At 33.3% G+C, this 16,012-nt stretch overlaps 2 protein-coding genes across 2 annotated transcripts; one reads left to right on the top strand and one right to left on the bottom strand.

Annotated features, from left to right (window-relative positions):
- Window positions 1–2,463: 2,463 nt before the first annotated feature.
- Window positions 2,464–3,051, bottom strand: LOC136803565 (alpha-N-acetylglucosaminidase-like). The gene has a single exon (XM_067060302.1). The coding sequence runs from the start codon at window positions 3,049–3,051 to the stop codon at window positions 2,464–2,466; it is 588 nt and encodes a 195-aa protein (XP_066916403.1).
- Window positions 3,052–5,257: 2,206 nt separating this feature from the next.
- LOC136803564 (uncharacterized) lies at window positions 5,258–15,040 on the top strand. Its single transcript, XM_067060301.1, has 3 exons — window positions 5,258–6,297; window positions 9,801–11,039; window positions 13,847–15,040. Exons 1-3 carry the CDS (start codon window positions 5,266–5,268, stop codon window positions 15,038–15,040), a joined length of 3,465 nt encoding a protein of 1,154 aa, XP_066916402.1. The 5' UTR covers window positions 5,258–5,265.
- Window positions 15,041–16,012: the final 972 nt, after the last annotated feature.

Genomic DNA, 16,012 nt, shown 5'->3' with positions numbered 1-16,012 from the left:
ATATAAAAATATGACTTCTATCAATTCTTTTGGTATAAAAAATCAAACAAGTGGCATTTTTTATAGATTTTTATGATATATTACCGTGGCTGATTTTAGTTTATTTGCTTTTATCATCAACATGAAAAATGCGAGCAATCTGATTGGCTAAAAACGCGTTCATAAATGCATGCTGTATTTCAAAGTAATCACAGTTATCACACTTTTACTAGTACAATATAGGATATATTGCCTCGCCTAAAGGCTCGGAAAAATAGGATAGTCCTCCACTTGCTAGTGAAGATAGAACTTTCTGTTACATGAAAACACGAAAAAGAAGAAAACAGAGGCAAGTTCATTTTCCAAGAAAACATGGTTGGTCATGATAATGCATGCAAACTTGTTCATGGACTCTGGTGTAATCTTTGGATGTTTTAAACGGTTTTAGATCTTGTAAGGCTGCTTTTCATGGCCCCCCCCCCAGCGGTTTGCGTGATTGCGTGAATGGGTATTTTTGGTTGCGTGAATGCGTGAAAATTGAAAAAATAATGCGTGAATGCGTGAATTAAAAAAACTTGCGTGAACGTGAAAATGTAATTTTCGATTGCGTGAATGCGTGAATCTGGGCTATTTTGTGTGGTGCAACTAAAAAAGTTGAGTACAGTTTTTTTGATTTATAGTGCCTGTGAGTGAACCTTTGTTGACAGACTATCAAAACACACATAATTAACTTACTAAAAAACCTCTTTTTACAAACTCAAATAACTTTCAAAACTACTTTAAACTACATCAAAACATCAGCCACATTAATAAAGGCTCCTTTCCAGCGGCCATTTTGTTTAGAAATGAACTGGCCAATCAGATGCACTCTCATATGCAGGGACAAATATGCCTGCAGACGAGTTAGTTGGACCAAGCTGTAAACCAGAGATAAGATTATAAACCTAGGCGGTGAAATAGTTTACGATCTGAATCATGGTGTCAGCCCCCCCCCCCCCCCAGAAATCTGAAGGGCACCTAGGCCAGGTTAGTAGAGGGATGGCTAATGCCTTGCAATTCTGTGGGGTTACCTATTCATTAAGGGTACCTAGCTGTCTTGATGGAGGCTCTGAGGGCTGGTTATATTTTCCAAATCGAATATTTCAAAATATTTCAAATTATTGAATTTTTTTACCCCAGCACCTAGTTTCCCATCCAATTTCTCTTTCGTTTCCCCCATCACGCCATCTTTGCTATATTTTTCTAATGTGGTTGTTTTGATTTACAGTCGCCATCTTTATAGCATAACAACAAATTTTTTTGGCTGAATGGGGGTACCTAACTCAAAGCAATTTCTCAAGGGGACCTAAATTGCTGGGGGCACCATGCTCAATGGGGGCACCTGAAAAGTGGGCTGAAACCATGACTGAATATCCAGGCTATGAAAACATCTTCTCGACTTGCTAAGGTTTAGGTACACCCCTTTCTTGCTGACTTAATAGAAAAATTTATAGAAAATTAACTATATCAGAAAAATTGATGATTATAATTTTTCACAACTTTGTTTTATTTTAAAGTATTTTTAGAAAATTAGTAAAAAAAGATATCAAAATGCATCAAATTTATAAAAATTCGATAAAAATAACAACATGTTTTTTATAACAACAAATTCCATACTAATTAAAAATAGTCAATTAAAATTTTAAATCGGAATAATCAGACTTTTAAAAAAAAACTAAAGAGTATGTTGTGCCCACTTTTGTAATAATTGCGCCAATTCGTAATACCTGCGCTAATTTGTAATATCCGATTTGCGCAGAAATGTATTATTTCCCTGCACTTTTTTGTGATTTGGAATTTTTTTGTATATCGAATGCATATTCTAGTTTTTTCAGGCAGAAATCAAGCTTGCAAATAAAAACCTATCCCTACAACCGTCGTTTTAGTTAAGATTCCACTTCTAACATTAAAGTTCAACTACCATTGCCATTCAATGAGAAGTTGAAATAATGACCTTCATAAAGTAAGGTCTCGTGTAAGTTATAGCATATTTCGAAATTTGAAAATTACGATAATTTTTAAATCGCATTAGCCGACAGAAAATGACCAAACAAATGACTGAACATGAAGAGTACTATGATGTAGTTTCTTACCTGATTTGTAACCTAATTGTTTTTTCCCTCGTTTTCGCGACAAACCGCAAAAACTGATTATAACGTTATAATCGACCACGTCATAAAAACTAAAAATTGGATCTCTTAAGACTGGTTCATCCCATTCCCTTTAAACGTTAACCAAAGATATATCTCACCGAAGTCATCTTCCGTCGAATAGTGCGATAGAGGCAGTTTTCTTAGTAGATTTTTCGTACTTTTAAGAAGAAAAAATTTTCCAATCTCATGCTGAAACAGCGGAAATTTTCCGGAAAAGTCACTAGAATCTTAGTCCAGGAAGTAGAATCTTTCCCTAAACGACGGTAATAAACTGTGCCTACTAACCTGCTTACTAGTCGTGTTTCATTTTTCGTGCGCGGCGTTTCTCCCTCAACTTCTTGCGCTCCTCAATAGCAACCAGATAACCAATCTCCGCCAAGTGGGCGCCTCGTTGTCGCCCCAACGCCCAATCCCGATTGAAAACATGGATATTAGATTGATAGATATGGTTATACTTCGCAAGAATGGTTTGTGACATTTGTAGAATATCGCCTTCAGGTTTGACCGGGAATGCTTGGTTCTCTTCATTCCAGAGCTTTTCAAAATCCATCAGCCTCGCTTTGAAGATTTTATCATCGTACGGTTTCTTTGAAGCGTAACACTCGAGAAGATATTTAGTAAATGAGGCCCATCTTTGCATGTAATAAGAACTGATCAACCCCGCCCAATTCTTATTGGCATAATCTTCAATCTGCCCGATAGGTCCCCATAACGTGATCTGGTTACGGGCGTTGAATTCGAGGTTTTTCTTTTCCGCCACATCGGCGCCGTACTTTTTGGCACTTTCAATCCAGTTACCAAGCAACGAATAACGATCAGCGGCGAGGACTTGATCCATGTCTTTTAGCCCTTCAATAAGAGCGTTGCTATTAGATACCATTTCAATGTAATTCTTTTTTTGGTAAGCATCAATGAACATTGTATATGTACCAGGAAGCAAATCTTCAATGAAGGTACTCGCAATTTTCGCCAAATCATGCCTGAAATGAAAATGACGTTTTAAAGAAAACTGAATTTATACACAATACAAAACAAAATTTCGCATGATGTCCCCTCTCCCAAATTCTGCTAAAAGAGGCCACTAATGTTTAGTACCTTAAGAGAAGAAATTTTGGCGGGAATCTAATATGGCAGACGAAGGATAATTTTGGCTATTAAATAATGGAAAACCTGTTTTAAGGCCTGAAATAGCTGAGGGAAAAAGTAAAATAATAAGTAGTATAATAATGGCGAGAATTTAATTTGGCGGCCGAAGGAAAATATTAATTTTGGCGGTAACTTGATTAGGCGAATTTGAGCTAAATCCGCCAAACTCTCTTTATTCTATTTATCTAATATAGCAGACGAAGGATAATTTTATAACAATAACAATCTTTTCCCAAGATATTCGGCACCCACCTGATTGAAATCTAGTTTTTTGATTGAAAATCTTATTACTTTCATGATTAAAATAGCTTGCTGAGAAAAAAAAGGCTGAAAATATTTAAGATTGGCGCTCGAGTCCTAAGCAACGCAATGTCATAAGAAAAGGTCAGACTTAACACATAAGAACAATTTTTAAAAACAACGAGGCACAAAAGTGTTGAAAAATAAGAACAATTTAAGAACAATGTTACGCTTGAAATGTTTGAACTTTTGGTAAATTGATAAATTCAGGGTCAAAGTTAGTATAAGAAGGGTAAACATGCCTCAACATCACCCTAAAAATAAGAACATGGTATGAACAATTTGAGACTAAAAGTGCCAATATGAATAAGAACAGCTGAGCTTAAGCAAAAATTTAAAAAACTACTGGTTCTTATAAAAAAGGGTATATGTAAATATTTGGAGTGCCAATTATAAGAGATCCTTGGACCCTATGGTATTAGACAACTCTTTTATAAGAATGCTGTTTTTTTCATTTCATGATGGATATAAGTTTTTGGGTAAGTTATCCTGAAATATTCTTACGGTATATTCTTAGGTTAGGATCCAAACCAGTCTCTACTTGCATATACCTCAAGCAGAGATTTGGCATTTTTGTGAAAGCTTTTAGCATAGCTGGGGCGAAGTTTGCAATTTAAAGGTAAAATGCACCAAAAAATTGGTATTCTTAGGTTCAGTTGTCAAATTCCATGATGGTGTCATTCTTAGCATATTCTTTTTTTCCTTTTGCTAAATTCATCATGAATATTCTTTTAAAAAAAGGTGTATAATGAAACTCGATACGATTGTGAAATGTTTTGAATCCTGAGTGCATTTTTAACTTGTTTTGATATTTTATTTGAATGCAGTGTATGATATTGACAATAGTGTGTTTTATGTGTGTATCACGACTACTTTCATTTTATGTTAGGCGTACAAACTGGGCTTATTCGCAAAATCAGATTCTCAATTATCAATAGAATGGTTTGTAAAGCTTTAAACTTGCAAAAAAATCTTTACAAAAGTCGTTAAATTATTGTAATTTATAAAATTGTAACAAATATTTAATTTTAAGTGAAGAACATAGCATCAGACTTGTTAATCACATGTCAATTTTCTTAAAGGGATAACAGAATAATTGAGGTTTTTGGTTTGGTTTCTAGGCTCTATAGTTTTGAGTAAAATCTTCAGTTTCATTTGTCTAACTATTTTCCGAATTCGAAATTATTGATATTCGGTAGAACGGTACTTTAAAGTTCTCTTGTTTTCTTGTTAAAGTGAAACATTGTTCCATTTAATATCTCAAATTTTGAGAATAGTTAAACTAGAATACACGTTTTTTTTATATAAGGAACACGTTTATAAGGAACTCGAGGCTGAAAATGGTCCAAAAAATAAGGAATTGTTAAGGAACTGCTCAGGTTTAGAAGAAGTTATACTTATAAAGAAGTTAAATATTTTGCGAATCCAAACTTAGCAGCTATGTAAATAAGGAACTCGATAAGGAACTTTGAGGCTGAAATTCTCTGTAAAAATAAGGAACTCCAGGATCAGAGCAAAGTTAAGGTTCCTTATAAAAAAAACGTGTAGTTTTCTAGCGAATTTCCCACAGTACCGTAGCATATAGAAGGATACGAGACAACCATCTAAAAGGTTTTTTAAATTTTGTTTCAATAGGACAAAATAAAAAATGAATGAAGCACACAGCTCAGTTGATCGTGAACGAACTATTCACGAAGGAAACCGAAAACTGAAACAAGAAAATGCTGAATTGAGAGTGAAATATGAAAAAGAGACTTTGGAAAACAAAATCAAAATTCTTGAGATGCAGAACGAGATACAAACACTCAAACATGGCAATGAAATTGCTAAATTGAAGGCGAAACAGGAGAAAAACGAAGAGAAGGTCGGTGTAAGCTTGACTGAAAATGCTTTGAAAGAAGAAAACCAAGCTCTCAAGAACGAGATACAAACACTCAAACATGACAATGAAATTGCTAAATTGAAGGCGCAGCAGGAAAACAAAAATAATGGAAGTCAAATGGCAAAAGAAATCGAAGCACTCAAAATTCAGAATCAAGCTTTCGAGAAAAAAGTGGCTGAAGCTGATCTGATAAATGAATTCGAAGACCTTAAACAGGAAATGGGCGGCTTGAAAGCCCAAAATGGCAAATTGAAAAATGACTTTCAAGCCCTTGAAAATAAGATGGGCGGCTTGAAAGCTCAAAATGGCAAATTAGAAAAGGAAGTTCAAGCCCTTGAAAATGAGATGAGCGGCTTGAAAACTCAAAATGGCAAATTAGAAAAGGAAGTTGAAGACCTTAAAAATGGAATAGAAGGCTTGAAAGTTGAGTTAAAAGATCAAATGCAAACTCAAAAAGGCAAGCTGGAAAATGAAGTTCAAGCCCTGAGAAATGATTTCGAACATTTGAAAACAGATTTTAATCGCCGGTTTTTCGAAGGAGCAGAAAAGTTTTTGTTGAATTACAATACAGGGAGAGAAGATTTTTTCGGTGATGATTATAAATTGTGGTATGAAGATATGTCACGTTCGATGGAAAATCGTAAACAATACGTCGATCAAAAGTTTGTTTTGATTCGTAAAGGCGTGAAAAGGTATCGCAAAGAATTGTTTTTTGGACCAAAGGCAAAAGGAGTTCAATACAATGAAAAAGATTTTGACTTAATAGTTGAAGGATTGGAAAAAAAATTACCGAAAAATGTAAATGTTTTTCTTCTTCATCCAAATGATTGGAAGAAGTGTTCGAAGATGGAATTTTTCGGAAATTTTGAAGAGGTTAATTGGTGGAGATATGAAAACATTCCTCAAGATTATTATTTTGGTGGAGAATACTCTGTTATTATGCTTGCCCAATTGGAGTAAAGAATGACGTACCTTTTTCATATAAGATAAACCCTAGGGGTGTCATGCAAGATCAAAATACTTTTGACTTAGATTTGACAAACGAGAAAAATAAAGTACATCGATTTCACGAAAATAATAGTTTTACATGGTGGAAAGGTGCAAACATTTCATTTCAAGACAAAATTTCATACTTTTTCCAAAATCCAGATAATATATTTTATGAGAATTTTTATGATAAAATTGGCAAACAAATTAAGAATAAGGTAAGAATACCATCATCATGGAATTTAGCCTAAGAATGCCATGAACATCGGTATTTTTTAGTCGTTATATTTTACACTTTTGGCAAAAACGTGCATTTTTGCAAATGCAAAATGCAAAATTCTTAAATGCAATGCAAAATTCTTAAAAAGGCTGCAAAGAAACTGACGTCTATAAGGGCGAGAGAATACTGCCGCTGAGCAGTATTTTTTGTTTGATTTGTTTTATGCTCCTTTTGTATTATAGCATTTTCATTTTCTCTAGGTTAATTAGTTCATAATTATCTTTCATGTCTCTTTTGTTGTGTATCAATTGTCTTAGAAATCATACATCGTTTGAATATCATATTAATGTTTTGTTACTTCCGTGAGAGTTTTTTTTTATTTATTCTTATAAGGCGAGACCAATTTAATTTGTTGTTCTACGGGCAGATCGTTAGCAAAATAAGGGTCGGTCGGTCGGTAAAATAAAAATAAATTTTTCATTTATCAGGGTTGGTAAGGTACCGAAAATGTTTTCCAAAAAATATCTGGTTAAAAAATTCACTTTTTTTATCTTCGATGAAGATCATAATAAAACCTTAGTGTATGGAATGCTTGATTTTCTAAATTTTTCAATTTCTTGAAATAATTTTCAGCTTTATTCAAGTTTTATTATTACAAATAACTAGTGTGTAAAATATATTGTACACGTTTTTTTTATAAGAACGTCAAAATAATTTTCGAAGCCTTCGAATGTTCTTAGTTTTTTTGGATTTGAAGCCTAAAAATGCAGTGCCGTAGGAAGCATTTTCATATTGGGGGAGCTGAAGTTTAGTGACACCGCGAGGACCAACCATGGTTTGGCCCGAGGGGGGAATTTTGAAAATTTGAGCTCTAGATTGCTTGAAAATGCACTCAATTGTGACAATTATGACAAATTAAAAAAGAAAAACTTTGCATTTTGCAAAATAACCATTTTTGAAAAAATTATTGGGGGGGGGGCATAGCCCTCCCTTGCCCCCCCAGTTGCTACGGCACTGAAATGTTCTTAAAATGTTCTTATTTTCAGCATTTTTTGAGCATTTTGATGTAATTTCTTAAGAAAATGCATGTTTTTAAGTCTCCAAAGCCTCAGTATGTTCTTAGAATGTTCTTAAATTTTTGGGCCTCGAAGCCTTATGTTCTTATATAGTTTGTTCTTATAAAAAAATGCACGTGTAGTGGAAATTCAATATTATTATTTTTTTGATTTTAGCAAAAATAGGGTCGGTCGGGCCCGTACACGTTTTTTTTTATAAGAACGTCAAAAATTTTCGAAGCCTTCGGATGTTCTTAGTTTTTTGGATTTGAAGCTTAAAAATTTTCTTAAAATGTTCTTATTTTCAGCATTTTTTGAGCATTTTGATATAATTTCTTAAGAAAACGTCTCCAAAGCCTTAGAATGTTCTTAGAATGTTCTTAAATTTTTGGGACTCGAAGCCTTATGTTCTTATATAGTTTGTTCTTATAAAAAAACGTGTAGAACAACAAATTAAATTGGTCTCGCCTAAGTAATAAAATGTGTAGGAAATAAGAGAATTTTCGATCTCCATTTTTTCTTCAATTTTCATCTTCATTTTCAAATTTTTCAGGAAATTCTAAAAATACTATTTTATAAAGCCACTCGAAATTGTCTCTCCAACGATGTATTATCTTTCATTAGAACTCATTTTCCTCAAAAGCAATGTTTGAAAAAGTACAGACTGCAAATTATTTCAGAATAGACTTTTGTAAGTAATATTTCTTACTTTTTGATCCGTCTCTTTAGTTGTTGAGCATCGAGCAGAGAGAGAGGCATCAAGTATCATTTTGGGAATCTTCGGTTTAACCTAGGCTGCTTGCATCCACAAACGGATTCGTGCTCCTCATAGGGGATGCTTGGTAAGTGATATTTCCTTTGTCTAGAAATTTGCCATTAAAGACATTTTTAGCTGGCGAGGGCTTACAAATATAAGATTACGTATTGTTTAATTTCTCTGTGAAGCACCAAATCATAGATTGGAAAATATATTTGGATTTCAAAAAATTAAGTAGGCAATAAGAAGTTTTCTTGCTTTTCTTCCTCCTTTTTTGTGTTATATTGAGATTTTGTAAAATATGAGAAATGGGATTTATTAACACAGACTCTATCCGCCGCGAAACATATTACGTTTACGTTTTATATAATATACAAACTATGTTATATCATAATAACATATTATACGGACAATAGCATCATCTAAGTTCGAACATGATTCTGAGTAGAGGGTTCGTTGTTGCGTGTGTTTAACACAATGATTGTTTTTACAACAGAAAAGAGTGAAGTTAAGTAAATCGGTAAAATCACGACGACAAGCGAAAATTTAACAGGCTAGTGACTTTCAACCAATCAGATTTCGTATTTTCACTAGACTATTACATTTTTCGTCCGTCGTCGTGATTATCCTGGTATGCTTAACCTCAATATTGTGATTAAAAAGCATTAACTTTCTTTACAATTTTCATGACGTTACTATACTCATTAATCAAAGAAAGAGATTAGCACGCTCATAAAACAAACTTAATAACGACAATACAGATCTATTTCATCATGCAAATATCTAATCGCTATATATTGAAGCTATTATTAAGCTCAATAGTGCAATGAGAATAAAGCATGAAGCTTAGTCTTTTATTTTGTTTTAGGATTTCATAATTAAATACACCTCTATCTGTTTAATCAACTCAAATTAATGTCAGCGTAATGAGGTGTTTTTAAGTTGATTTTGTGTCTTTTGGTTTTTACTTGCAGTGTAGTATTTTGTTTATTGGTAATATCTACACACAAATTTCGAAAGCTTTTATGAAATATACTTTAAGTGAATTAACTTTCATGTTGATTTTTTTTCACGAATCTGGAATCTAAAAATTTCGCAAGGATCAAAGTTCGCGAATCAGCCCTGTTTTCTTTAATTTCTTTTGAGGTTTTGGGCAAAATTAGGATTTCAAATATTTCGCGTGGACTAAATTTCGCAAATATCGCCAAGATTAATCCACGTTAAATTTAATCCACTGAAAGCAAATTTCATAAGAGCTTTCGCAAATTAAACTATACTTTAGGGCAAGTTAAGCAAAATGAATGAAGCACACAGCTCAGCTGATCGTGAACGAACAATCCACGAAGAACACCGAAAACTGAAGCAAGAAAATGCTGAATTGAGAGCGAAATATGAAAAAGAGACTTTGGAAAACAAAATCAAAATTCTTGAGATGCAGAACGAGATACAAACACTCAAACATGGCAATGAAATTGATAAATTGAAGGCGAAACAGGAGAAAAACGAAGAGAAGGTCGTTGTAAGCTTGACTGAAAATGCTTTGAAAGAAGAAAACCAAGCTCTCAAGAACGAGATACAAACACTCAAATATGACAATGAAATTGCTAAATTGAAGGCGCAGCAGGAGAACAAAAATAATGGAAGTCAAATGGCAAAAGAAATCGAAACACTCAAAATTCAGAATCAAGCTCTCGAGAAAACAGTCGCTGAAGCTGATCTGAAAAATGAATTCGAAGCCCTTAAACAGGAAATGGGCGGCTTGAAAGCTCAAAATGGCAAATTGGAAAAAGACTTTCAAACCCTTGAAAATGAGATGGGCGGCTTGAAAGCTCAAAATGGTGAATTAGAAAAGGAAGTTCAAGCCCTTAAAAATGGAATAGACGGCTTGAAGGTTGAGTTGAAAGATCAAATGCAAACTCAAAAAGGCAAACTGGAAAATGAAGTTCAAGCCCTGAGAAATGATTTCGAATATTTGAAAACAGGAGTTAATCAAAAACAAGAAATTGAAGGTGCTCAAAAAGCTGTGCAGGAAAAAGTCCGGAAGCCTTTGGGCAAAATACCTGACCGGTTTTTCGAAGGAGCAGAAAAGTTTTGGATGGATTACAATACAGGGAGAGAAGATTTTATTGGTGAAAATTACAAATTGTGGTATGAAGATATGTCACGTTTGATGGAGAATCGTAAACAATATGTCAATCAAAAGTTTGTTTTGATTCGTAAGGACGTGGCAAAAGAGTATCACCAATTTTTGTATTTTGGATCAAAGGCAAAAGACGTTAAATACAATGAACGAGATGATGATTTAATAGTTGAAGGATTGGAAAAAAGATTACCGAAAAATACAAATGTGTTTCTTCTTCATCCAAATGATTCGAAGAAGTGTTCGAAGATGAAATTTCACGGACGTAGTCAGTTATGGAGATATAAAAACGTTCCTCAAGATTATTATTTTGGTGGAGGAAACTCTGTTATTATGCTTGCCCAAATTGGAGTAAAGAATGACGTACCTTTTTCATATAAGGTAAACCCTAGGGGTTATGCAAGATCAAAAAGTCTGTAAACATTTCATTGCAAGACAAAATTTCATACTTTTTCCAAAAACCAGGATAAATATATTTTATAAGAATATTCATGATGAAATTGGCAAATAAAACAACTAAGAATAAGGTAAGAATACCATCATCATGGAATTTGGCCTAAGAATGCCATGAACATTTATTAAAGTCTGTGTTTTTTTTACACTTTTGGCAAAAATGTGCATTTTCTAAAAATAGGTTTTTAAAGATAAAAATAAATGGGCTTTTTAATAATTGAATATCGGGAGGTCGGAAAAAGATTGATTATTCCATTCCATTTCTCCCGAGCCATTTAGAGCTACTCAACCAGTACTTATAACCTCTCAAAGTTAGGAGGAATTCAGCTTTATTCTTAATTTTTTTTTTTAATTTAACCCAATTTTCTTTTGATAGATATTAATTGATAAACATAAAACAAATCAATACTACATACGAACTAAAAAGGCTGGCTATACTTAAGGGTGAGATAAAACCACCACTGATTAGTTAGTTGTCGTTCGATTCGTTTTATGTTCCTTTTGTATTATAGCATTTTCATTTTCTCTCAGTTTAATTGGTTCATAATTATATTTTATATCTCGCTTTTGTTGTGTATTTTGTTTTGTCTTAGAAATTATACATCATATGAATATCATATTAATGTTTTTGTTACTGAGAGTGAGAGTTTTTCTTTATTTGTTCTTATAAGTAATAAAATGTGTAGAAAATTTTCGATCTCCATTTTTTTCTTTGATTTCATCTTCATTTACAGTAGGGTTAAAACTGTACGCCCGCTTCTACTCCGCCCAGTTCCTTGGACTTCGACTAGCAGAGTTTGAGTTCAGACACTTAGTTCAGTTCACCTTCTCATCCAATCGTCACAAGATTTTTTGAAATAATAATTGATAGTAAAAATGGCTTCTTCATAAATCAACTTGACGACCGCACATGGAATTCTACCCATCTACCTGCTTCTTCTGCAAATTTCCACCACCCTAACCCAAATTTACCACCACCACCACCACCACCAACACCACGTTTTCCTACCCAAGCGTCGTCTGGTACCGCCACGTCAACCAGAAATGTCTTCTCAACTACATTTATTAACAGTATGGTCAAAAAGAGTTTTTTTTTAATTCAGAAATGAGTTTGAGAAAAGGTTTTCAAAGAAAATTCAGATTTAACATCTTACAAAGGAACAACAACACTCCCTTTTGAATTTGTAGAATCAAAAAGAAGTAATGTTAGAAATATTCAATATAACTCTCAAATGTATTGTATATACACAACTAACATACCTTGAAATAATCTGTAACATATCTGTAGAACTGACAATATCGGCTAAAGGCGGCAAATCTCGCTTATAAAGCATCCTCTATGAGGAGCACGAATCCGTTAGTGGATGCAAGCAGCCTAATTCAACACCCACCTGATTGAAATATAGTTTTTTGTTTGAAAATTTTAAAATCACATTTATGATTAAAATAGCTGGTTGGGGAAAAAGCTGTAATATTTTAAGATAGACGCTCGAGTCCTAAGCAACGCAATGCCATAAGAAAAGGACTGACTTAACTTGATATACTCTTTTTTATAAGAACGATTTTATGAAAACAATGAGGCACAAAAGTGTTGAAAAATAAGAACAATTTTTGAACAATGTTGAGCTTGAAATGTCTGAACTGTTAGTAAATTGGTAAATTCAGGGACAAGGTAGTATAAGTAGGTTAACATGCCTCAATATCGCCCTAAAAATAAGAAGATGATAAGAACAAATTGAGACTAAAAGCGAATCTGAGCCTAAACAAAAATCTAAAAATCTACGGGTTCTTATAAACAAAGGTATATGTAAATATTTGGAGTGCCAATTAGAATTTGTTATCTAACGATCCTTGTACCATAGACATATGAATTTATATGTCTATATGCTTGTAACCTATATTATACGCTTTTTTATAAGAATGCTGTTTGTTTTTTCATTTCAAGATGGTATTCTTTTTTGCGAAAGTCATCCTGGATATATAGTATTGACTACAGCGTGTTTTTTATGTGGGTATCATTACGGTTTTTTTGCATTTTAATATTAGGTGTTCAAACTTTCACGAAAAAATATTTTTGAGATTTTCGCAAGTTTTGGACTTATTTGCAAAATAAGATTCTAAACTCTCAATAGAATGATTTGTAAAACTTTAAACCTGCGAAAAAATTCTTTACGAAAGTCGTTGAATTATTAGCATATCTTTAGCACTAAGATTCCTCTTAAAGGCCACAAACGTTTTCGTATTATCACAGTCAATATTGATTTAAAACTTTTCACTTTTTTCCCAGATAATCGCGAAAAATATTTTTCTCTTCAATTTTTCGAAAGTTATAGTCATAAATCTTCTTTATGCCTGCTAGTAAAGAATATACCTTCAATCTTGTTATCACAAGTTAATTTTCTTAAGAAGGGATAACTGAATAATTGAGGTTTTTGGTTTGGCTTCCAGGCTCTATAGTTTTGAATAAAATGTTCAGTTCTTTTCATTTGTCTAACTATTTTCGGAATTCGAAATTATGATATTCGCTAGAACGGTACTTTGAAGTTCTCTTATTTTCTTGCTAAAGTGAAACATTGTTCCATTTGATATCTCATATTTTGAAAATAGTTAAACTAGAATAGTTTTCTAGCGAAATTCCCACAGTACCATAGCAGATAGAAGGAATATACGAAGCAAATAAAAGCATTAAACCATCTAATCCTTATTAAAGGTTTTTAATTTTTTTTTCTCCATAGGACAAAATAAAAATGAATGAAGCACACAGCTCAGTTGATCGTGAACGAACAATTCACGAAGAACACCGAAAACTGAAACAAGAAAATGCTGAATTGAGAGTGAAATATGAAAAAGAGACTTTGGAAAACAAAATCAAAACTCTTGAAATGCAAAACGAGATACAAACACTCAAACATGACAATGAAATTGCTAAATTGAAGGCGAAACAGGAGAAAAACGAAGAGAAGGTCGTTGTAAGCTTGACTGAAAATTCTTTGAAAGAAGAAAACCAAGCTCTAAAGAACGAGATACAAACACTCAAACATGACAATGAGATTGTTAAATTGAAGGCGCAGCAGGAAAACAAAAATAATGGAGGTCAAATGGCAAAAGAAATCGAAACACTCAAAATTCAAAATCAAGCTCTCGAGAAAACAGTCGCTGAAGCTGATCTGAAAAATGAATTCGAAGCCCTTAAACAGAACTTGGGCGGCTTGAAAGCTCAAAATGGCAAATTGGAAAATGACTTTCAAGCCCTCGAAAATGAGATGGGCAGCTTGAAGGCTCAAAATGGCAAATTAGAAAAGAAAGTTCAAGTACTTAAAAATGGAATAGAAGGTTTGAAAGTTGAGTTGAAAGATCAAACGCAAACTCAAAAAGGCAAACTGGAAAATGAAGTGCAAGCCCTGAGAAATGATTTCGAACATTTGAAAACAGAAGTTAATCAAAAACAAGAAATTGAAGGTGCAGAAAAAGCTGTGCAAGAAAAAGTCCAGAAGCCTTTGGGCAATATACCTGACAGGTTTTTCGAAGGAGCAGAAAGGTTTTTGGTGAATTATAATACAGGGAGAGGAGACTTTGTCGGTAAAAATTACAAATTGTGGTATGAAGATATGTCACGTTCGATGGAGAATGGAAAACAATATGTCGATCAAAAGTTTGTTTTGATTTGTAAGGACGTGAAAAAGTATCACGAACATTTGTTTTTTGGATCAAAGGCAAAAGACTGTAAATACGATGAACAAGATTTTGATCTAATAGTTGAAGGATTGGAAAAAAGATTACCGAGAAATGCAAATGTGTTTCTTCTTCATCCAAACGATTTGAAGAAGTGTTCGAAGATGGAATTTTACGGACGTAGTCTTAAGGTTAATTGGTGGAGATATGAAAACATTCCTCAAGATTATTATTTTGGTGGAGAATCTATATATTAATAGTGGTAGTCTGTATGTGTGTTTGTCTGTGTTTTCTACTTTCGTTTTCTAACGCAATGTTTTTGTTCTTCCAAAAGATGACTTTTAGTTCTTGCTCCACAAATGTGTTTAACGATATTCGCGCCGTTTTATAAAGACTTTGTTTTGATTGATAGATTAGACTTTTTCTTTTTTTTTCTTTCTTTTCTTTTGTTTTATGTTTTCGAATGTAATTAACGACCTTATTTGATTTGAAACATTCGAATTCTTTTCAAAACAAAAGAAATCTTTTAAACAGAATCTGTTAAAGAAAAGAACACAATAATCACATAACAAGTTTGTTAGAACAACAGCAACATTAAAAATACATTCAAAAGGCGGTAAAAACTAGAATTCTTTCTTCGTAAAAAGGGACCTTTAAACATGTATGTCGATAATTATTTTGCTGTAAATCTAAGTCATTGTTGAATTTGAAAAATTATTGAAGTTATGACGAAGTTATTTTATAAAAAGCAACAATAAAATAGCGCTATCTATCACGCTTTTTTGTCTGCGTGTCCTAGCTGCCTTCCGGGGGGACTATGGTTTCGAGCTGACTTTCAGCCCTGTCCCTCGGACCCTTAGTAGAATAAAGAGGAGAAGAAACAAGGGAAATTGTGTGAATTTTAATTCACTTTTTGGAACTAATTTGACCAAATTTCTATCTTTCTGGGGGCAAAAAGTTGAAATTTTCCTATTTTTCCAATTCTTAGTGGGACTGAAGTTTGATTTTCCGATTTTTCAAACTGCCATGTTTCAAAAAAGGCACCCTTAAGGCCGGCACATACCCATACCCATACCCTTCTCTTGCCTAAGTACACCCCCCGGGCTGCCTTTTTTCGACGAATTGCATGTCATGTCTATTATTTCACTCCGCCTATCTTGACATCAAAGTTTTCCTAAACATTAAGAACTACGGCATATATAACGCGAGTGAAGCGAGAAAAAAAATCT

Source organism: Clytia hemisphaerica, unplaced genomic scaffold (genome assembly GCF_902728285.1).
Source record: "Clytia hemisphaerica strain Z4C2 unplaced genomic scaffold, Clytia hemisphaerica genome assembly, whole genome shotgun sequence".
In the NCBI taxonomy this organism is placed as follows: domain Eukaryota; kingdom Metazoa; phylum Cnidaria; class Hydrozoa; order Leptothecata; family Clytiidae; genus Clytia; species Clytia hemisphaerica.
The sequence above is the reverse complement of the archived record's forward strand: the minus strand, read 5'-3'. Positions and strand labels throughout refer to the sequence as shown.

Excerpts from the sequence above, each read along its gene's own strand:
- LOC136803565 (XM_067060302.1), bottom strand. The coding sequence starts at position 3,051 with ATGGTATCTAATAGCAACGCTCTTATTGAAGGGCTAAAAGACATGGAT.
- LOC136803564 (XM_067060301.1), top strand. The coding sequence starts at position 5,266 with ATGAATGAAGCACACAGCTCAGTTGATCGTGAACGAACTATTCACGAA. Across the intron at positions 6,298-9,800 it reads AAAAAAAATTACCGAAAAAT|GGCAAGTTAAGCAAAATGAA; the intron begins GTAAATGTTTTT and ends ACTATACTTTAG. Across the intron at positions 11,040-13,846 it reads ACGTACCTTTTTCATATAAG|GACAAAATAAAAATGAATGA; the intron begins GTAAACCCTAGG and ends TTTTCTCCATAG.